This window comes from Nannospalax galili, unplaced genomic scaffold (genome assembly GCF_000622305.1).
Source record: "Nannospalax galili isolate Female #2095 unplaced genomic scaffold, S.galili_v1.0 scaffold332, whole genome shotgun sequence".
Classification (NCBI taxonomy): Eukaryota; Metazoa; Chordata; class Mammalia; order Rodentia; family Spalacidae; genus Nannospalax; species Nannospalax galili.
The window spans coordinates 3,613,332-3,634,298 of NW_008333794.1; the positions used below are offsets into that span (position 1 = coordinate 3,613,332).

At 46.6% G+C, this 20,967-nt stretch overlaps 1 protein-coding gene across 1 annotated transcript in view; it reads right to left on the minus strand.

The window, feature by feature from the left end:
* The window catches only part of Nup210 (nucleoporin 210), a 114,817-nt gene that overhangs the window by 33,939 nt on the left and 59,911 nt on the right, over positions 1-20,967 (minus strand). The window contains exons 16-20 of the mRNA XM_017797019.1: positions 20,701-20,874; positions 15,192-15,384; positions 14,116-14,222; positions 13,328-13,432; positions 13,130-13,231 (exon numbers count right to left, since the gene is read on the minus strand). Coding sequence (XP_017652508.1) covers positions 13,130-13,231; positions 13,328-13,432; positions 14,116-14,222; positions 15,192-15,384; positions 20,701-20,874 — 681 coding nt within the window. The remainder of the gene's footprint in view (positions 1-13,129; positions 13,232-13,327; positions 13,433-14,115; positions 14,223-15,191; positions 15,385-20,700; positions 20,875-20,967) is intronic.

Genomic DNA, 20,967 nt, shown 5'->3' on the forward strand with positions numbered 1-20,967 from the left:
GTTTAAATCAGGTAAACACTCCAATATGCAAGCCAGTCAAAAACAAAATAAAGGCCCCTTGCAGAGGGTTCTGGGGCCTGTGTGAGCAAAACTAATCAGTCTTGCACAGCCTGTGGTTCATTGTGTGGGCATGGAAACCTCACCACAGCCTGCTGTGTGCACCACATACTCACATCTCTTCCAAAGACACTGGGAAGCCATTCTTGAGTCTCAACTGCGTATCAATAGGGAAGAAGGAAGCATTGTCTAGGAGCTCCATGAAAGGCTGTGGGCTTTCTTGTCTGTGCTGAAGGGAAATGAGAATGCTGCTAATTAGCAGCTGCAAAATGCCAAAGAAATGTGCAAATGTGTCCTTCAGAGACAGCCCTCTGAAGGAAGCTGGGAGTGCCCGTCACAGCCCATCAACACTCTGAAAGATCCTGCAGGTTCTGGGAAAGGAAGGAGGCAGGACCCGTTTTCCACTTGAAATGTGGAAGAACTGTGAGGAGAAAGCAGAGCCCCAGGGTCAGTGTTCAAGGAATCTGCGCAGAAGCCTTTACACAGGGCCTGCCTCAAAGGGCTGCTTACCAGGGTGCCTAGACTTGCTCTGGGGTCTGTGTCCCACTCAACAAGAGCCAAGCAAAGGCTGGCCCAGATACAGGGAAAGAACGGCTCTAGCTCCACTGTGGCCATGAGAAGATGGGGTGCTGATGCCTGCGTGGAGGTAACCCCAGATGGCAGGACTAAAGGAGCTCAGGTCTCCTGGAGAAACTCCAGTACGGATATCCCACCTCAAGTCTTTCAAACAAGGGTCGCAGCTTCTGTTTGAATTCCTCCAGACATGGGGTGTTCACTACCTACAGCGGGAATATAGTGTGCAGTACTGACTGTTAGCACTTGCAAGGTCTACCTCTGGCCACAGGTCTACCTTCAGTTTACTGGAGATGCTCCTCAGAAGGGCAACCTGGGTGAGAGGAACAGTTCCCCTGGCAACCAACACACCTCTCCTGACTTCATTCTCCCCTCTTCTTGCTAGCAGGGATGTTATTTTTAATCTCTAGAAGGACACAGAAATAAGGCGTGCTTCCAGCGATATGGATGAATTTCAACTGAAAAGTTTTCCTTCTGGTGTCACAGGCACACTCACACACATGGCCAGGCAATTGTTCTTTCTTTTCTAAAGGGAATGCCTTTAATCCCAGCACTTGGGAGGCAGAGGCAGGTGGATCTCTGTGAGTTCAAGGCCAGCCTGGTCTACATAGTGAGTTCTAGGCCACGGGGGCTACAGGGAGACCCTGTCTCAAAAAAAACAGAAAAAAAAAACTTGGGAAGGAGCAGGTATGGTGGTGGACACCTACAGTTCTAGGTACTCAGGAGGCTGAGCCAAGGGGACCACTTGAGCCTAGGAGTTCAAGGCTAGCCAGACAATGTAGGGGCTTAAAAATTAAAAACCTTGGGGGAGTCTTTCCTATGTTCGCAGGCTTCTGGCCCCTCAAGCTTGCTTACCATGCACACTGGCTCAGATATGAGGGGAAACTCTCAGAGCCTAGCACTAAACCTGAAAGGTTCTGTCTTCTGAGAAGGGAATAGCTTAGAAAAGCTGTCTTGTCCATACTCAGGATATAGCCAAACACAACGTAGGTTTAAAATAACAAAACTTTACTAGAAAATCTGCTGTTGTTTTAGAGATAGGGTCTCACTTTATTACCCAGGCTGGCCTTGAATTCTGTGTTCAAGCCAGTCTCCTGCCTCAGATTTTGAGTATCTGGGTCATCAGCTTTTACATCATGCCTGGATCACTATAACTTTCTTTAAAAGGTGATGTTAGGGGACAGGAATGTAGCTCAGAGGTAGAGTACTTACCTACCATTCTCAAGGGTTGGATCTCCAGTACCATACATACAACAAAATAGGGGATGCTTTACACAAAAAGATATTTCTTTTTGTCTTGAAAAGTCAAAAGCTCTCAACTCACACAGTTATACCCAGCTGGAGGCTCTGCCCATCATGACAGTGTAGTGTGGAGGTATAAGCTCCCTATCAGAAAGAAATGAACACACACACACACACACACACACACACACACACACACACGCTCTCTGGACACAGTTCTGAGCAGTCAGTGAATGAACAAGCACTAAAGTAAATCTTCTAAAACAGGCAAGAATAAGAGCCAGTGACATCTAAGCAGAATCCCCTACCCCCGCTGTGCTCCAGCTCAAGCAGGCAGACTCCACTCCACAGTGGTCCGTCCAAGTCACAGGGCTCCCCTTCTGTCCCACTCCCTGTGTGGGAGCATCTTCCAGAAAGGGATAAAACAGGCTACTTTCTCATCCTGACCCAGAGATCTGCTGAGGCTTGGCCCCTGCCAGTGCAGGCCAGTGTGGCATTCCCTTCCTCACCCAGCCTCACTCAGGCTCTCAGCTACAGTGAGAACACCAGTCCCAACTGTCCCTTCCCTGGGCACAGTGCTGGTAGGCACAAGGGGGCCCACTGCTCTTTGCCCCAGTTGGAGAGGTGAGGTTCCACACTCAAGACAGGCCAGGTGAGGAACACAGAGGTTGCTAGTCCTGGCATGAAGTGTTCTCTTCTAAGTATACTTCAGAGAAGTAGACCATGGTCCCTGCCCAACTCAGATTTTCTCCATGGGAGGGCAGGACTCAGCTGAGCATGATATTTCTGCTTGTGGGGACCACTAGAACCAGTTTTGCAACAGGTTTGTTGTGTTGATACCTTGTCTGGACTCTTTGCATCTGTGTTAGCTCTGTGCCCTCACCTCAATAAGGCCCCTTTCAAGCTCTACAGTTGCTTTCACTACTTTGTAGCCCATTTTGTAATGCTATATACATACGTATGCATTATATATGTAATTGTGCATGATAATAAAATTGTGAGGTATAGCGTAATTTTAGTGATGTATAGTGAGAATAGTAATTAAGCTTGAAAGAAAAGAACCTGTGGTTGCCACTGGACATGGGATGGCCAAGTGAAATCAGTAGAATTTGATGAATTAAAGCCAATGAAACTAGCACAGCTTGTGAATTTGTCAGCCGGTGAATTTTGACTTTATGGAAAGACACAAAGGTGTCCATCTACATTTCTGGCTTAGGGTACTCATGACAGATATCATATTAGAGAAGAGCACTAAAGAGACAGAGATTAGAAAAAAGAGCTGAAAAGAAATTCTGAAGTTGAACACTACGATAATTGACATGAAAAATTCACTGGGGGTGGGGAGGGGATGGTCAAGAGTAAATTCAAATTGGCGAAAGAACACACAAACTTGAAGAGAAGTCTACAGAAATCATGCCAGCTGAAGACTAGAGAGAGAACAAGAACAGAGAGCAGAAACAAAGAAATGCACGGTGCCATTGGGCACACGACCCACCACACAGAGTAGGAAAACGAGTTGTACAGAAGAACAGGAAAAAAGTGGCTTAGAGCTTCCCAATTGGATCAGAAGCTGCCTGTGCACATCCAGGAAGCTCCAGGAACAGACATAGCGCAGCAAGCTGACATGGGAAAGGGCCACTGCAGGTTCCCAGAGGCAGAGAGCAACTTGCAGGCTATTCAATTTTCCTGAGGAATGGGAAGAGGATAGATGGGCAGATGCTTCTTGGAGCCACATCAGCCTCACAGACCTCTATCCTTAAAGGGTCTTAAGTTTAACTGGTTCAGGTCACGGTTTAAATAATGTTTAAAGTATAGGAAAAAACTGAAAACAGAAAGAAGACATGGCTCATTGATAAGGGAGTTCAGAAAGATTAACAGCTAACTTCTCATTAGAAACACGGAAGCCAGATGTAGTGGGGCAGTACGGTCAAAGTGCACAAAAGGAAAAAGAGCAAAGCTTATAAACCAAGAGTCCTGTATGAAACAGCTACATTCAACACTGAAGGTGAGCTAACCATAAAAATGAAAAGACTTAAGGGCCATGGAGATGGTGCAGTGGGTAAAGCGCTTGCCATGGAAGCATGAGGACCAGAGTTCAGATCCCCAGCACCCACAAAGAAGCTCGGCCAGCATGGTAGCGTGCCTGTAATCCCAGTGCTTAGGAGGTGGAGACAGGGAATCCCTGGAGCAAACTGGCCTACTAGACTAGCTGAATCGGTGAACTCTGAGTTCAGGTGAAAGTCTCTGCTTCAATAATATAAAAAGTGGAGTGGATTAAGGAAGGGACCCTTTTGTAGCCTGAGGCCTCTACATGCCCACATACACATGCGAAACAAACAATGGATGCCTTAAGAAACTGGCTGCTAGAAGGTGGCCTTGTGAGGAAAGGTCAAAGGGAGTTCTCTAGACCAGCAGTTAGAGGCTCCGCACAGGAATTCAAATGACACAGTAAGCAAAGGATACTTGGAAAGGTGATTTTGTAATTACAGAAGACGAGATGCTGTTTTTTTTTGTTTGTTTTCTCTTCACTGATTTAAAAAAATCAACTGTGCAGCTGGACGTGGTGGAGCACGCCTTTAATCCCAGCCAGCACTCCAGAGGCAGAGGTCAAGTGGTCAAGGCCAGCCTGGTCTACATAGGGAGTCCCTGTCTCAGAAAGACAGACAAAAAAAAAAAAAAAAATCAACTGTGCAAAACAAAATGTGAATAATGTGTTCTGGGACATAGATCATACAACATATACAATATACAGAAATGTACTGTATTAAAAGTGCTGATATTAGCACAGAAGAGGTGTGGGGGAGCACAGCTGTATCAGGCAGATGACTACAAACTATAATCAACATCCACATAAAGGTGAAGGGCACCAGTGATGACCAAGGAGGACAACAGAAAAACCTCACATATTCACCTTTATTTTTATAGCTTCGTTAAAATTCATAAAATTGTAAGCTGGACGTGGTAGCACATGCCTTTAATCCCAGGCTCAGGATGCAGAGGCAGACAGATCTCTGAGTTTAAGTTAGCGTGGTCTACATAGTGAGTTGCTGGGGCTACAGGGAGATCCTGTCTCAAAAAGACCAAAAATAAATTTTTAAAAAATTGTGTAAAGAAATAATTATGCATCTCTGAGTTAGTAGCATTCACAGATATGTATAACAGTACCACAAAAAGCAGTAAAAATACCACTATAGGTGCTATAGCTCAGGGACAGAGTACCTGCCTAGCACATCAAGGCCCAGGTTTTGATCCCCAAACACCATACACAACCAAAGGAACACAGGAACCATGCCTCTGCATTTCACTGGAATTATGTGAGCACACAACTGAAGCTGTTTCTGGTATTACAATGTGGATGGAAAACCCTAGAGCAACCATTCAAAAATATACTGGGGAAAAAAACAAAAACACTAAAGACATTAGGGTGCTGGAGAGATGGTTCAGCAGTTAAGAGCACTGGCTGTTCTTGCTGCAGAGGACTCGGGTTTGGTTCCACATGGTGGCTAACGACTGTCCATAACTCCAGTTCCAGGGAATCCAATACCCTCCTCTGGTCTTCATTGGCAATGTATACATGTGGTGCACTTACACAGAAGCAGGCAAAACATTCATAAAATAAAAATAAATAAATCTTTAAAAAAGAAATTAAAACAGATTAGAAAAGATATACATAATTCAAAATAAGACATAAAGAGGAACAGAAAAGCAAACTGACCCATCTCTAAATCACAAATTGAGTCACTGCCTCTTGTAATGGAAATGGTGATGTCAGAGTTCTGAAACATGAGCATCCTAAAGGCACCAGGACGCCACCAACAGTGTATGCACACATCCTGTGGGAAGTCTCACTGCCACTAAAGACTGAGCCCCATAGGTCCCAAATTGGCTGCATCTGATGTTCCCTATAGATAGAAAAAGCCTTCCTTGCTGCCCTTCAAGGGACAGGTGTGAGTTCTGAAACATGAGCATCCTAAAGGCACCAGGACGCCACCAACAGTGTATGCACACATCCTGTGGGAAGTCTCACTGCCACTAAAGACTGAGCCCCATAGGTCCCAAATTGGCTGCATCTGATGCTCCCTATAGATAGAAAAAGCCTTCCTTGCTGCCCTTCAAGGGACAGGTGTGTGGGCTTGCTGACCATCACTCATCAGTTCCCTATACTGCTGCATAAATCAGCTAGAACAGAGGTAGAGACTTGGAGACGGGTGCACCTGCAGTACTTCTCTAAGACATCTGTCTGCCCTTTCTCTATGCCAGTCTAATATTGTCTCTTAATTTGAAACAAGATCCACAGGCTGGCAGTTATTAACTCTGAATCAGGCAACACTACTTATAAGCATATCCTTAAGTTTCTCAGTTTATCACTGGCTTCTCTAAGTCTCTGGAAGAGCGAGACTTCTGCCAGGCCTGCTGCTGTCTGCTCTGCCACCCACCTGTGTGCCTCTGAGTGTCTTTGTATAAGACCAAGTCTTAGTCCTGCCAGTGGTAGGAGAAAGGCGATGCAATGGACAAAGTCTGATATTATCTATTATCAACCTGGCAGTGGAAAGACCCACAACAACCTTGATGTGTCTGTGACCACAGCCTCACAACAGGATCACACCATTTTCAAAGTATTTTCAAGGACTACCTGCATGAGACTCAGGATACCACTGGCAGCACGCTGATGAAGCAGAGGTTTTCTGTTGGGTCAACGGAACTATGTCACTGTCTAGCACCCTGCAACCTTCTCACAACAGGTAGAGAGACAGTCCTGAGCAGGGGCAGGGCAGGCAGCATCAGGGTGGTACCCCACTCACTGCCTGCTGGAAGCTCTGGGAAGCATATGAAACCATGTGGGAACTGAGTCTGTTTCCTCTCAGGAGCCCCCTACCTGCATCTGAGCTGGCAAGGGTACAGTAGGGTGAGGAATGCTAGCTGTCCTTGCCCTCATAAACACACTTGAGAACAATTTTTAGCCTAGTCTAGAAGCCCTAGCCCCTGCCCTCTTAGACATGGCCCCTTTGGGCTCTGTGCTCCTCAGACAAATTCTGATGCCTAAAAGACTGCCAGGGCTGACCCTATCTTTGTCTCTGGAATCTCCAAACTGACTCTGTCCTAAGATACAGCAAACAAAAGTCTTCATAAAGACACTTTTATTCATCTGTTTTGTGCTGTATGGAGGAGGCTGAGTCCACAGTGGTATTCTCCCCATGATTCCAGTGGGGAGGTCTGTGTGGAAGGAGGATATGGGGCTCCTGGGCTAACTAAAAATGATGTAGAGGAAGGGAGAATGATTAATCAAGGTTGCTGGTGCTTATGTCCAATCTAGGTAAATGACCAGACATTACAAAACAAGGAGATAGGAGATACACATAAAATAGAAGGTAAGAAAAAATTCAAAGTATTATCAATGAAAATACTAAATGTGAATGGATTAATTACTCCACTCAACAGGCAGAGACTGCCTGATCAGTTTAAAATAGAGATTCATCTGCTTATAGGCAACATTTTAGACTGAAAGAGACAAATGAAACAATGCAACTAGGAAGTCTAAGAAAGCCAAAGTTGCTATACAATGTTACACAAATGGACTTTTAAATACAGATGTTGGCTAGAGGGCCAGCAAGGTGGCTCAACAGGTAAAGGGGCTTGTTGCCAAGCCTGACAATCTGAGTTCAATCCCTAGAACTCACATGATGGACAGAACCAACTCCTACAAGTTGCCCTCTGACACCTCCACATATGCACTGTGGCATGTACCCATATGTGCACACACACACACACACACACACACACACACACGAAAAGGGTATTTTATAATTATAACAGTCAATCCATCAGAAGAATAAAACAATCTATGCACCCAGCAATAGAAACTTAAATTATAAGAAACAAACACTGACAGAAATAAAGAGAGAAACAGACAATTCCACAAACTTCACTTTTTGTCTGTCTGTTTCTTTATTTGAGACAGGGTCTTGTTATACAACCCAGACTGGCCTGAAACTTGTGGCAATCCTCCTGCCTCAGATTCCTGAGTGCTGGGATTATAGGATTACAGCCACTACACCTGGTTTCAGCGCCTCACTTTTCATGAAGAATAGAATACTTAGGCAGAAGGCAAAAAAGGAAATAGATTTAACCAATACCATGCACTGACATCTGTAGATTGTACCCAACACATCATACAACGGAACAAACCTGTATAGATTCCATAGGATAAAAAGAACATAAAGTGTAAAAATCAGAATGAAATTAGAGATAACTTACAGAAAGAAACATAAAATTAACAAACATAGAAATAAAATGACATACTCTTAAATAATTAATGTGCAAAGAAGAAACCTAAAACAAGGTTAGAGAATCTGAGATGAATAAAAATGCACATGTCCACAGCAGCACTTGTGGGAAGCATCCATAGCAGCCTTAAGAGGGAAATGCACAGTAAATACAGCATCTCATCTTTCACTTTAAGAAACTAGGAAGGGGTCTGGACAGATGGCTTAGTGGTTAAGAGCACTGGTTGCTCTTCCAGAGAACCCAGGTTCAACTCCCAGCTCCCACATGGCAGCTAACAACCATCCATAACTCCAGTTCCAGGTAAATTCTATACCCTCTTCTAACCTTCACAGGTACTGAACGACACAGGTGCACTTACATAACATGCAGGCAATACACTCATACACAGAAAATAAAAATAATAAATTTTTGGGGGGGTCTTTTTGAGACAGGGTCTCCCTGTAGCTAAAGCTAGCCTGGATTCACTATGGAGACCAGGCTGGCCTCAAAGTCACAGAGATCCACCTGCCTCTGCGCTACCAAGCCCAGCAAAAATAATAAATAAAAAAATTTATTATTTTTATTTTATGTATATAAGTGTATTGCCTGCATGCATGTGAGTGCACCCATGTCATGCAATGTCGTGGAAGTCAGAAGAAGATTTCAGATTCCCCTGGAACTGGAGTTAAAGACGATTCATAGTTGCCATGTGGGTGCTGAGAATTGAACCTGGGTCCTCTGCAAGAGCAGTCAGTGCTCTTAACCGCTGAGCCATGTCTCCAGCCCCAATAAATATTTTTTTAAAAAGAAACTAGGATAGGAAGAAAGTAAACACAGACCAAACAAAAGAACTGCAGCAATGACGACAGCTGGGGCTTTAATAAAGTCACTAACACATTAGACAATCTAGAAAAAATAGACAAATTCCCAGCTACCAAAACATTCAAAAGATAAAACAAGCAACTTGCATGACCTACAAAAAGTGAAGAAAATGAAAAAAACTCCCCACCAAGAAAAGCTCTTCCTCACATGGCTTCACTAGTTAACATTCAAGAGTAACAGCTTCCAATGCTACATAAACTCTTCCCAAAACAAGGAATACTTGTAACATTTTCTAGGTGTTCAATATTACCTTGATACCTAAACTAAAGATATCACACACACATACAATTATAGACCAACATCTGTTAAAACTACAAGTGCGAAGATTCTGAACAAGAAAAATATAGACATTGCTAGGTGTGGTGGTGCACTCCTTTAATACCAGCATTTGGGAGGCAGAAGCAGGCAGATCCTTTAAGTTTGAGGCCAGCCTGGTCTATATAGAATTCCAAGTCAGCCAGGGCTACATGGTGAAATCCAGTCTTTAAAAAAAATATGGGGGCTGCAGAGATAGTTCAGTGCTTAAGAGCACTGGCTCTTCTTGCATAAGGTCTAGGTTCGAATCTCAGCACTCACGTGGTGGGTAACAATTGTCTGTAACTCCAGTTCCAGGGGATCAGACACCCTCTTCTGTCCTCTGCATGTATTACATAACATGGATACACTTGTATACATGCAGGCAATACCCGCATACACATAAAAATAAAGCAAAAAAAGAGAAAAAAAATTAAAATGTATGTACACAAAACACACCCAAAAGTAAACTAGAATTTATCTGAGAAAGATAAGATTGATTTAATATCGAAAATAAATTAATACATCACAGCAACAAGAAGCAAAATCATAAGCTAATTTCAAAAGACCCAGAAAAGGCATTTGACAAAACCACAGACCTTCATGATTAAAATCCTGTAATAAAATGAGAACAGAAGGAACTTGCTCAAATTGATAGGACACCTGTAAAGTGTTCTCATCACACTTGGTGTTGAAAACATGCACCTCTCTCCACAAGATCTAGAACAAGGCAATGGGGGCCACTCTCACCATTTCTATTCAGCACTGTACTAGACTCTGTACCCAAGACAACAGAGCAAGAAAAAGAAATGAATGGGCTGGAGAGATGGCTCACCAGTTAAGAGCACTGACTGCTCTCGCAGAGGACCCGGGTTCGATTCCCAGCACCCACATGGCAGCTACGAACCGTCCTTAACTCCAGTTCCAGGGGAATCCGAAGTTCTCTTCTGACCTCCGCAGCATTGCACAACATGGGTGCACTCACATACATGCAGGCAACACACCCACACACATAAAATAAAAATAATATTTTTAAAAAAGTTTAATACACACATACACATAAAATAAAAATTTTAAAAAATTTAAAAGTATAAAACTTACACTCTTAAAAACTGTAAACACTGCCAAATGACATCAATGAAAGCTTAAGCAATTAGGCAGCATCTCCTGTTCATAGTAGAGGTTGGGCAGTGTTTGGGCACCAACACAATTTCTAACAGAATTCTATCTAGCTTCACAACAGAAGCTGAAAAGTTGCCTCTAGAATTTATATGCAATTGTGAGGGACCCAAGATAGCAAAACAGGCTTGAAAAGCCAAAACTGGAAGCCTCATATTTCCAGATGGCAAAACTTAGGATGAAGCATCAGTAATGGACACTGTGGCATGACACAAGGAGAGATGTGCAGATTGATACAGGGCTCAAGCAGAACTGGGGGTCTCAAAACTAAACTCATATGCCTGTGGTTGGTTAACACAGATGCCAGTCCCTGAGAGCAGAAAGAAGAAATGGTGCTAGGACAGTCAGACATAAGAACGGTGCTGCCCTCCCACACAAAAGTTAACAAGTGTGGCCAAGACCAAAACCTAGCAGCTCAAATCATAAAACTCGTACAAGAAAACAATAAACATTCAGAACCTCACATTTGCCATGGATTCTTAGGATGGTGTGAAACACAGGAGCAACAGATCGAAGACATCATGTACTTCTGGGTGGGCAAGATGGCTCAGTGGGTTAAGGCACCTGTGGCCAAGCCTGACAACCTGAGTTCAATCCCCAGAACCCACATGGTGGAAAGAACCAAGTCCTGCAAGTGGTGTGGTATGCTCATGCCTACCTCCCACAAAAGATAAAAGTAAATATAAGTAACAATTTAAAGACACTGTTACTCTTCATCAAAATAAAAACTTATAAGCTTGAAAGCATGCTACCAAGAAAGTAAAAAGACAAGCCAAAAAAGGTGTAAGAAAAATATGTATATATGATGATATATACATGATATATGTATATGTAAATGATAAACCACTTGTATCTAGAATATATAAAGAAATTCTATGACAATAAAAAGACAAAAAATGAGCAAAGGATTTAAACAGACCTTTGTCTAAAGACATGAGACTATCCAATACTAATGTCTTTACCCATCAGGGAAATGCCAATCAACCTCACAAGGTACCTGCTGAAATAGAATTCAAAGTCTGATCATTATAATAAGTGTTGACAAGGAGGAGGGGAAACTGGAACCCTCATCCCCTGCTGGTGGAATAGGAAATAGAAAGACTATCAGTGGTTCCTCAAAACAGTTTCCATGACTCAGTAATCTCATTCCTTAAGTATGTACCGCACAGTCAACCCTTGAGTGCAGTAGGCATCACCCTCCCAAGCACATCCCTCACGCGCCACTGGTTTCCCTCACTTTACACCTGCCCAGCCCAGAGGCCATTACTTCTCTAATCTCTGCTAAGATCAGTGGATTAAAAAACCATGAGAAATGGAAATGCAGGGAGTTATAGCCAAAACCTCAGCACAGAGACTAGAGCTCCACTAACAGATCCTTCATAAGAATGAGTGAGGTGCCCTGGGACCTCTGAAAGCAGGTGCTAGGCCCTCCCTGGAATGCAGGCGTCAGCTCAGTGCTACAGCTGGACTTTAAGTGCTTAGCTGCAGGAGCAAGGCAAGGTCAAGAGCAGAGGGGCTGGGACCACAGGAAGGCAGCCAACCAGCACTGCACAAACTAAGCCCCACCATCCCACCACTGTGTGAGCCTGGACCTCTTCAGAGTCCAGGGTGAAACTTGGTGCTGGCTTGACTCCTTGGGAATGGGGCAACCACCTCTTTCAACAAAGGGGAAGCAGAGCTGGGCTCAGAGCTGCCAATGGCAACGGCCTAGTAGCCTGTATAGACCCTGTGTGGGTCTGTACTGTTCTGGGCTGCAGTCTCACACCAATGAGTCCCAGAGCTTGTTTCACTAGGAAGATTGCTGCTAAAGACAGTTCTGTTTTCATGACTGCATCAAACAGTCATGCAGACAAATATGCAGACATTTTGTTTTCACTCTTTGGCTATATTAAGAAAAATAAAAGTTTTAAATTACTCAAATCCTCTACAAGAAAAGAATGGCTACAAGTATAAATAACTGCATAGTCCAAAGAGCAATATGGAAAGAAGGAAAAAAAGCAACTCAGGTGTAATAAATCCAGGCTACTGGGCTGGAGAGATGGCTTAGTGGTTGGCTGATCTCGCAAAAGGACCCAGATTCAGTTCCCAGCACCAACAAGGTAGTTCACAACTGCCTGTAACTCCAGCTCCGGGGGATCCAACACACTTTTCTGGCCTCTGCAGGAATTGTATGACATGGATGCATTTATATAGGTGTAGGCAAAACATTTATACACATAAAAAAAAAAATCCAAGACACTCATTTCTTTTAATCACAGGCCCAACCAAGTACTTATCCATAAGAGTAAAGGGGATAAAGAAGGCACGGTGGAGAAACAAGCTGGCACAGCTTTGAAATGCAAGCTTCTTAGGGCTATGGCTGCCTATGTAAGAAAAGATTAATTAAAAGATTAATCAAAAGATTGATTGAAAGGAAAGCATTAGGTAATTAACAGTGCGAGTAATTGGTAGATACAGAACAGAAATCACAAAGGTGGCATGGGAACTGTGAGCCTTCAGAGACAATCAGAATCTAAAGATCTGCTCAGTACACAGCTAATGTGACTAAGCACTGGCTTTCTCAAACGATCCATTAACCTGACCAGATGTCCGGGATGAGAAATGGAAGCCAACAAGGACCCTGATGACCCAAGCTTACTGTGGCAATGCCCCGGGCCTCCTGGTAGGCCACCTTGATTATGTCCATGGTGCTTGTGTTGAGGAAGAAGTAGCCAGAGCCTTCTGTGATATGGAGGTCTACCTGGAGGGGGACATGGGGATAGAGGAAGTCAAGCCATGGGACACAGGGTAGAGGGTGCCCTGCTGAGCCTTCCCTGGGCATGGATGGAGGACATACCTGGACACTAGGATGGTTGTAGATGGTAACCTCTTCTGGATTCACCCTCACATCCTCCACCAGAATAAGCTCAATAGAGGCCGACACAGGCACTAGAGGGTCATGCTGAAAGTACAAAGTCAACACCATCAGATTCAGAGGGCCATGGTCAGCACCAGCTACCCTCCCCTCCCCGAGGAAGAGCAGGGATAGATGCCCAGGTAAGGAAGATTTGAGCAGTCCTAATACCCAGGGGGTGGGGGTGGGTTGCCCACAGGACAGAAAGAGCCCAGAGGGACTCAAAATGGGACCAGCAGGGTGTGAGGCTCTGCATGAGCCCTGTGACACCACCCACATCCAACAGGTTCCTACTATGGGTAAGAATGGAAAGGGATGAAGACATTTGTGACAGTGACAGGTGACTGCCTGCGTTAAGGCATACCTCCCTTGAAACAGGAACAACTTTCTCTATTTGGAATTGCTTTCTCTAAGGGGAAAACGGGCCTCCTCATTTGGACATCTAGGCTCCTTAGAATGCAAGCCCTCACTTTCCCTTCCCAGATAGTATCTGGTCCCTTCACACTACTGGAGCACAGGTTTAGTGGTGGCCTGAGAGGGTGGGTATCACCCCCCAGAAGCAGCACATCTGCCTGGTGCCCTAGTGAGATGCTGGGGAGAGAAGAATCTAGCAGGACGTGGTCCCCAGCAAGGTGGTTTAGGACCCTTGGGCCAGGCAGGATGAACACAGAAGTAGGGGGACTGCCTGGCCTTGCTTGTGGCCCCACCCATTGCCGTCCTCTAGAAATTACCGATTGCTCCACTTTGGCTGCGCTGAGGTGGGACTGCAGGTAGTCAGTTGCTGTGACAGAGATGGCTGTGGTTCCTGATGCCTCATGAACTGAAATCGCCTGCAAGCCTAAGAGTAGGAAGGGGAGGGCAACGTTGGCCACTGGCCCAGTGGCTGCCTTGGAGCCACCTCTTGCCCTGCTGACTCACAGTTTCAAGTTTAAAACAGGTAGCTGAGTTTTCTGAGGTTCTGTGTCCCATAGGAGTCAGCAGCCCTGAGCACAGTTGCTAAGGAGGGCTGAGGGCACAGGTTCAGTGTTTGGCTGCTGAAGGGTCTGTGAATGCTACAGCATGGCCCAGGGGACCTGGGATGGGAGACCACCCTGCTTTGGATCCTGAGCCCCTAGTCCCTACCTTACTGATCTGTGCAAGATTAAAGAAACATAGTGAAGCTGGGCGTGGTGGCGCATGCCTATAATTCCAGTGCTCAAAAGGCTGAGACCAGAGAACCACAAATTCAGTGACAGACAGCCTAGACTACAGAGTAAGACCATGTCTCAAAAAAATCAAAAACAGGAGCTGGGCATGGGAGAGCTCACCTTTTATCCCAGCACTCAGAGGCAAGCCAATCTGAGTTCCAGGCCAGCCAGGGCCCCACAGTGGAACCCTGTCTCATAAAAAACCCAGGCGTGGTGGTGCACGCCTTTAATCCCAGCACTTGGGAGGCAGAAGCAGGTGGATCTTTGTGAGTTCGAGGCCAGCCTGGTCTACATAGCGAGTTCCAGAACAGCTGGGGCTACAGAGAGACCCTGTCTCAAAAAGACCAAAAAAAAAAAAGAAAAGAAAAAGAAAAAGAAAAACACAAGTTCCAGGCCAGCAGGGACTACTGGGAGACCCTGTCTCAAAAAAAAAAAAAAAGAAAGAAAACAAATCAACACTACACAGAAGGGAGCAATAAACTCATACTGTACCCTATACTTTAGTTAGATGAATGGGAGCCCCAGACACCTTAAGTGCCAGGCATGAGCTTGGCACAGGACCTTTCTGTATGTTCAGAGCTCTGTTCACCCTCAGGTCCCTGGCTCAAGATCTGGCTTACCATGTAACTTCTTTTGGCCACTTCCATCATCCCGGGACACTAGCTGCATGGGCCGGTCAGGCTCAATGCTGGCCAATGATGGCCGGGAGGACTCCCAGTGGATGTGCAGAGAGCTGAAGTTGTCAAATCGCCAGCCCTGCTGGTCGTAGGCACCCAAGTCCAGCAGGGGATTGCGGTGGCTGGATACTGGAACCTAAAAGGCAAAAGTCAGACTGAGCCACACCCAGGACTCACACACCACTGCCCACTGCCAATGTGCCATGAAGGCAGTTGTCTCCCATGCTCAGAGGGTCCTAATGGAGGGGTGGGGATGAGTTATAACCCAATGCTCACTGCTGCCAGCCACCAAGTATACCAAAGACATGTCCAACATGGCCCCTGCTTCTCAATAGGGGGTGAGAACGTGCATCCTCCCTGAACAAATAACAGAGGACAGCCAAGTCAAGTAGCAACATCTCCCCGTCCTGGACTAACCCTTGGCTCCACCTCTTCCTAGTCAAGAAGGTACAAAAATCTCTGTTCTTGGCTATTCCAGTCAGGACAGGAAGCAGAACCCAACTAGCTGGGACTTCTTTTTAAATATGGAGAGACAGGGTCTTTATAATTCATACCAAAGTAGGGAAATGGGATAGTCATTAGTACAATTCACCAACTGATCTAGTTCATTCAGGTATGGCCCAGCAGGATGGACTGTCCTCTCTGACCTTAGGTTGCCACTAGTATTGGCCAATGAAATATGGCAACTGATGCAGCAATTCCAGAGGAACCCCTGATGCCTAAGCACAGTCTCTTTCTCTGCACAATGGTGGCTCTACACCCCAAGTCTCAAAATAAAGATAACAATAAGACAGAGGGTTCTTGAGGGAACCCAAGATGTATAGGCAAGAGCTGAACATATAATACATAGTTGAATGGAGGGAGGGTTGTTACTGTAGCAGAGCAAAACCACAAAAGCTGATATAGCCACTGAGCTCCCCACCCCCACCTCCAGAATCCCTCCTCTGCTCCTTGTAGCTCTTCCACCACCAGACAACACCTGATTAAAAATGTTGCAAATTGAAAAGGCACTTGTTCCTGCCAGCAGCTCAGCTACCACCTGGACACACACCAAGGGATTTATGACTAGGCAGGACACAAGTTGGGGGAGCTATGAATGTGGGTTGGGACTGCAGAGGCCTGTCCCAGATACCCCACCCTTTTCTTTCAGATGCAACCCTAGGTGGAAAATGAATGCTTTCCAGGAAAAGACATTAACCGTGTGCAAGCATGCTCCATGCTGACTGGAACTTTCCCACTTAATAAGAGGGGAGTCTGTGGCTCAGACACCTTAAACAACTTGCTCAGTTACACAGGTTTAGAGCTGGCATTCAGTGGGCCAGATTCACCAATGACTTCACTTGACACTGGTTTCTCCTTGGGTACCAGTTCTACTCAAGCCTAGGTTAAGCAGTCTCCAGGCACATGGCAACACCTCCGCTTGGTGAGCAGAACACTGGCTGACCTGCGGGAGGTCCATGGTCAGGCTGACTCTGACTCTAGTTTGTCATTCTGGCTGGTTGACTCCATTCTGGTGTCTCACCTTGCCAATAATTACTCTGCAAACATGTCCGAGATGGCCTCTGGATTTGGAGAGCTATAAAACTAAATTGATACTGCACCTAGATGCACCGTGGGAATAGATCTTCTTCAAGGTCCCCTAATGAGACCATAAATCACAGGGGTCATGCCTGAATGGCTGGCTCATGGCTCAGGAGCACAGGGACTGATGGATTGCATGGCAGTTCTGAGTCCGAGGCCCGTTACTTCCTGCTGACAACACACAGCTCACTCAGTCGAGCTCTATAGCCACACCATTACCTTCAGTTCGGAGACAACCCTGGACTAACCTGCTCTGGCCTCAGACAGACCAGGCACACTTCTTCCAGATGCAGCTTGCTTAGCAACTAGCCAATACTTAAGAATAGGGAAGACACACCTAGATCTGATGTAGTTTTCACCCAGCTATGGCTCAGGAGCACAGACTGCCCAGTGTAAAGGCACCTGTGGTCTAGGTCAGCCTCCAGTCCCCATGCCCTTACTGCCTTAGTGTCCCTCTGTCTATATAACAGTACCTCTCAGAGGGACTGAGGGGCAGTGTGCTTCTTGGCTTATTCATCCCATTGTTTGCTGAGCTCATAGCAGGAGCCAGGCTCTGTTCAGGTGACTGGTAGAAATTAAACTAGCAAGCAGATTCTTCAGAAATAGGTCACCATGGGTACTTGGGGGTGGGAGGAGTTGGGGGGGAGTATGAAATGCTGAAGGGGGTGAACCTTAGTAAAAGTGAAGGCTGTAGAGGGCCAATGACAAGGGAGAATCTGAATGAAGAACTGAGGGAGGCAGAGGAAAGTGTGGGGCCAGGGTTGGGGGAGCACACAAGACGCAGGGAGCAGGCTGTCCAAGTCCTAAGGGAGGCACTGGCAACAAGTCCTGGGAATGACAAGGTGTCTAAGCATCAAAGGCGTGGAGTCATAGAGAAGGGTGACCAGGACTGGGACACAGGGCACTGCAGGTCACACATCAGCCTTGGCCTTCTCACTGAGTCAATCGGAAGCCATAAAACAGAAACAAAGTGTATTATGGTTCCACTGTGGACCATGCATTGGTCACCTGGCACTGATACCAACAAAGACAGTCGGCTCCCACAGCAGGTGGGACTTGGATTCAGGCCAATGGTCCCTCACGCTGGGCCCATGGTGGACCTTCCTTCACTGACTCCAGCTCCTTCAGCCAGGGGGACCCAGCAGGCCAGATGTTCCCTGAGGATCTAGGCTTAGCACAGTTCTGTTCCCTCCACTAAGGACAGCTGCTCAATACAGACAGGTGAGCCAAAAGGTAAAGCCTACAAACAAACTGAGGAGACAGAATCAGGCAAAGCATGCTCTCATGCACATGTAGCAGCTAAAACCTTGATTTCACAGAAACAGGGAAGGAGGTTGGGCCAGAGAGAGGATAGGGAGCAGGAGAAGTAAGCTCTGGGTTCTGGCGGTAACAGAGGGTGGGGAAGGGGGGTGACTAAAGGCCACTATAATATATAAACAGCAGCAAGAGAACAGTTTGAAGCTTCCTGACACAAACCACCAATGTCTGAGAAGGAAGGCTCCTCACGGTCCTGATTTGATCACTCATACTATAAACACACGTCAACTTCATCACACTGCAGTTCACAAATGGTTAGCAAAGTGGCAACAAAAAATTTAAAAATCTTAAAAAATGTAAATCTTTCAGGATTTCATCTCCATGAACCTCCAAATCAAGAAAGAGAGGTCCTTTTCTGAGTGCACTAATTTGAGGCTGGGGAAAGACGCTCATTCACTCTGCAATGTAAACATCCGGAGTTGAGTCAGCTGTGCAATGGCTTCCAGGGCTACAAGCTCTGAGCCTGAAACTCCCCTGCCTCAGTGACAAGGAGCAAGGCACATGTTCCACAGGATATCCGGGGGGGCTGTGAAAAGTGCTCTGAATCTGAACACCAAGAATCCTTACTTTGAACCAACCCATATGGAGCAGTATGAGGTTAAATGGAGGCCTCGGTGGTGTAGATCCATAGATCTACAGAGACTTTAGCCTTAGCTCCGAGTGACCAGCAAGGGCCAGAGAAGGCAGAACACACTGACTCAGCAGAGCAGCAGGATCCCTAAGTTCCATTCGGCTGTGCAGCTCCCCACACCCCAACTTCGAAGAGATGAGTTTGGAAGCTGTCCTTCTCCCACGAGGGACCCAACTTCCACAGCATCCTGTTCTAAGATTAGGGAGGCTGCAGACACAGCCAGCATCAGACAGGTTTAGTCAAGTGTACAGGAAGTCCAGGTGCCTGGTAGTGAGCAGTTTCCATTGAAGTGGCTCCAGAAAATCACTGGCTCTTAGGGACCAGGAAGAGGCGCTGCATTTGTAGCTGAATAGACCTGGTTCTGCATTTTCGACTCTGCCTTATGGGCAAACCTGGCCTTGAAGATGGCCATGATGATGGGGGAAACAAGGCTCAGAGGTGAAGGTTCCCAGCACAAAGAACTGTTCTGCTACTGTGCTAACAGTAAGACAGTGGAGAAACAGCCTGGCCTCAGGGTCTTTGCTCTTCCCATCCTACCTGCTGGGAGACCTTCCCTTGGTTCTACCAGGCTGGCATCTCTCTGCCTGCTCCTCCTACAGCAGTCCCTCCTGCCAACCCCTCTATGGCCCTTCTGTCTCCCTGGTGGCACTGGCCCTTCCCTTTATCTTTCTTGTGACCCTCCTATCTCCCTGCCAGCACTAACCCCTCCATCTTTCTTGTGGCCTTCCTTTCTCCCCTGGCAGCACTGGCCCCTCCAGGTATGCTCTGTGGCCCTTTTGTCTTCCTGGGAGCACTGGCCCCTCTTGGCTATGTTCTCTGTGCCCTCCATGCCCCTCCTGTCTCCCTATGGCTCCTCATCTACCTCATCACTAGTATCAGAAGCTGAGTACTGAAGGGCCAGGAGGACCTGCTCCAAAAGTATGTGCAGGAGAGATAAAGAGACATTGGCTTCCCTTCTCCAGGCAGGGCTGGGGCTGGTGTGTCCCACATCCCTAAGCAGGCCACACTTAGCGTCCTCGTTGTTATGCCCTGGGGGTGAGGGATTGGATGGGTCCCAGTTCTCAGGGAAGAAGACCTCACAATGTTGTTAGAGGGCTCTAGGGACTTTCTTCCCCTCTTGACACTTTCTCTGGAAACAGCCCCCACCTCCCACCATCACAATGCAATGCTGCAGCTGTCCCCTCCCTCACAGCCCCAGTATCAACTCTGACCACATACATTCAGCCCACAAACAACCTCCACCTGAACACACTGAAGTCACAGAAGACCCTACAAAGGCTTTACAACCCCTCAGATGCCCAGCAGAGTGCAACAGCGAGTCTGGAATCACACAGCAGTGTTTGCATCTTGCACCACCAGTGTAGAGGCTGCTGGACTTAGGACAGGGTCACATCCTGCGGAACCCATCATGAATTAACACATCGTTCCATACAGAACCTATAGTGCCACCTCACTCACCCAGACTGCCCCTCATGTGTCAGCCAACAGTCGGGCACATCCTCCAACACAGAGTCTGCTCTTTAACACAGCACCCCATAGACCATCAGTTGTTCATGATTGTGAAGCTGCGCTGGCTTGCTCTCCATGGCATTAAGGGAGGATGGAAGGCCCAACATTCAAACTCTTAAGTATGCTTTCAAACAAATGTCTATTGCCTTCTCACCACTGAAAAGTGGAAAAACCATAAGCTGAGTGTTTTTTTAAGTCAGGGACCAATGAAGTCACCCTACCTCTGGAGGGCCTAGATCCCCCATGTGAGGGGCAAACAGAAACACCCCTCACAGCACTGGCTGCTGACATCTAGGCGGTGAGGTGTAGAGCTCTAGTCATTACAACACTCAAGACTATAGATGCAGAGGGCTGATGTCCTCCTGCCTACCCAGTAGGCAGTCATCCACCTCGCTGGGAGCTTGCCACACTCACCACCTGCTTGTTCTGCTGCAGTAGTGGACAGGAGAAGTCTAGCTGGGGGAGGGCATAGACAGGCGTGAGGGTGAGCCTGGACGGTGGAGCACAGACAGACTTCACCACAGTGGGCTCCACTGCTGGGAAGGGGTTAGAGAGGCTGGGCTGGTTCCCCACGGACAGGGCGATGACCTAGAGGGGCAGAAGGAGCAGTTAGACACCTGAGTAAGGGTCACCTCCTCTCTGAGCTAAGACTCTTAACTTCTGTAGGGTGGGTAAGGATAG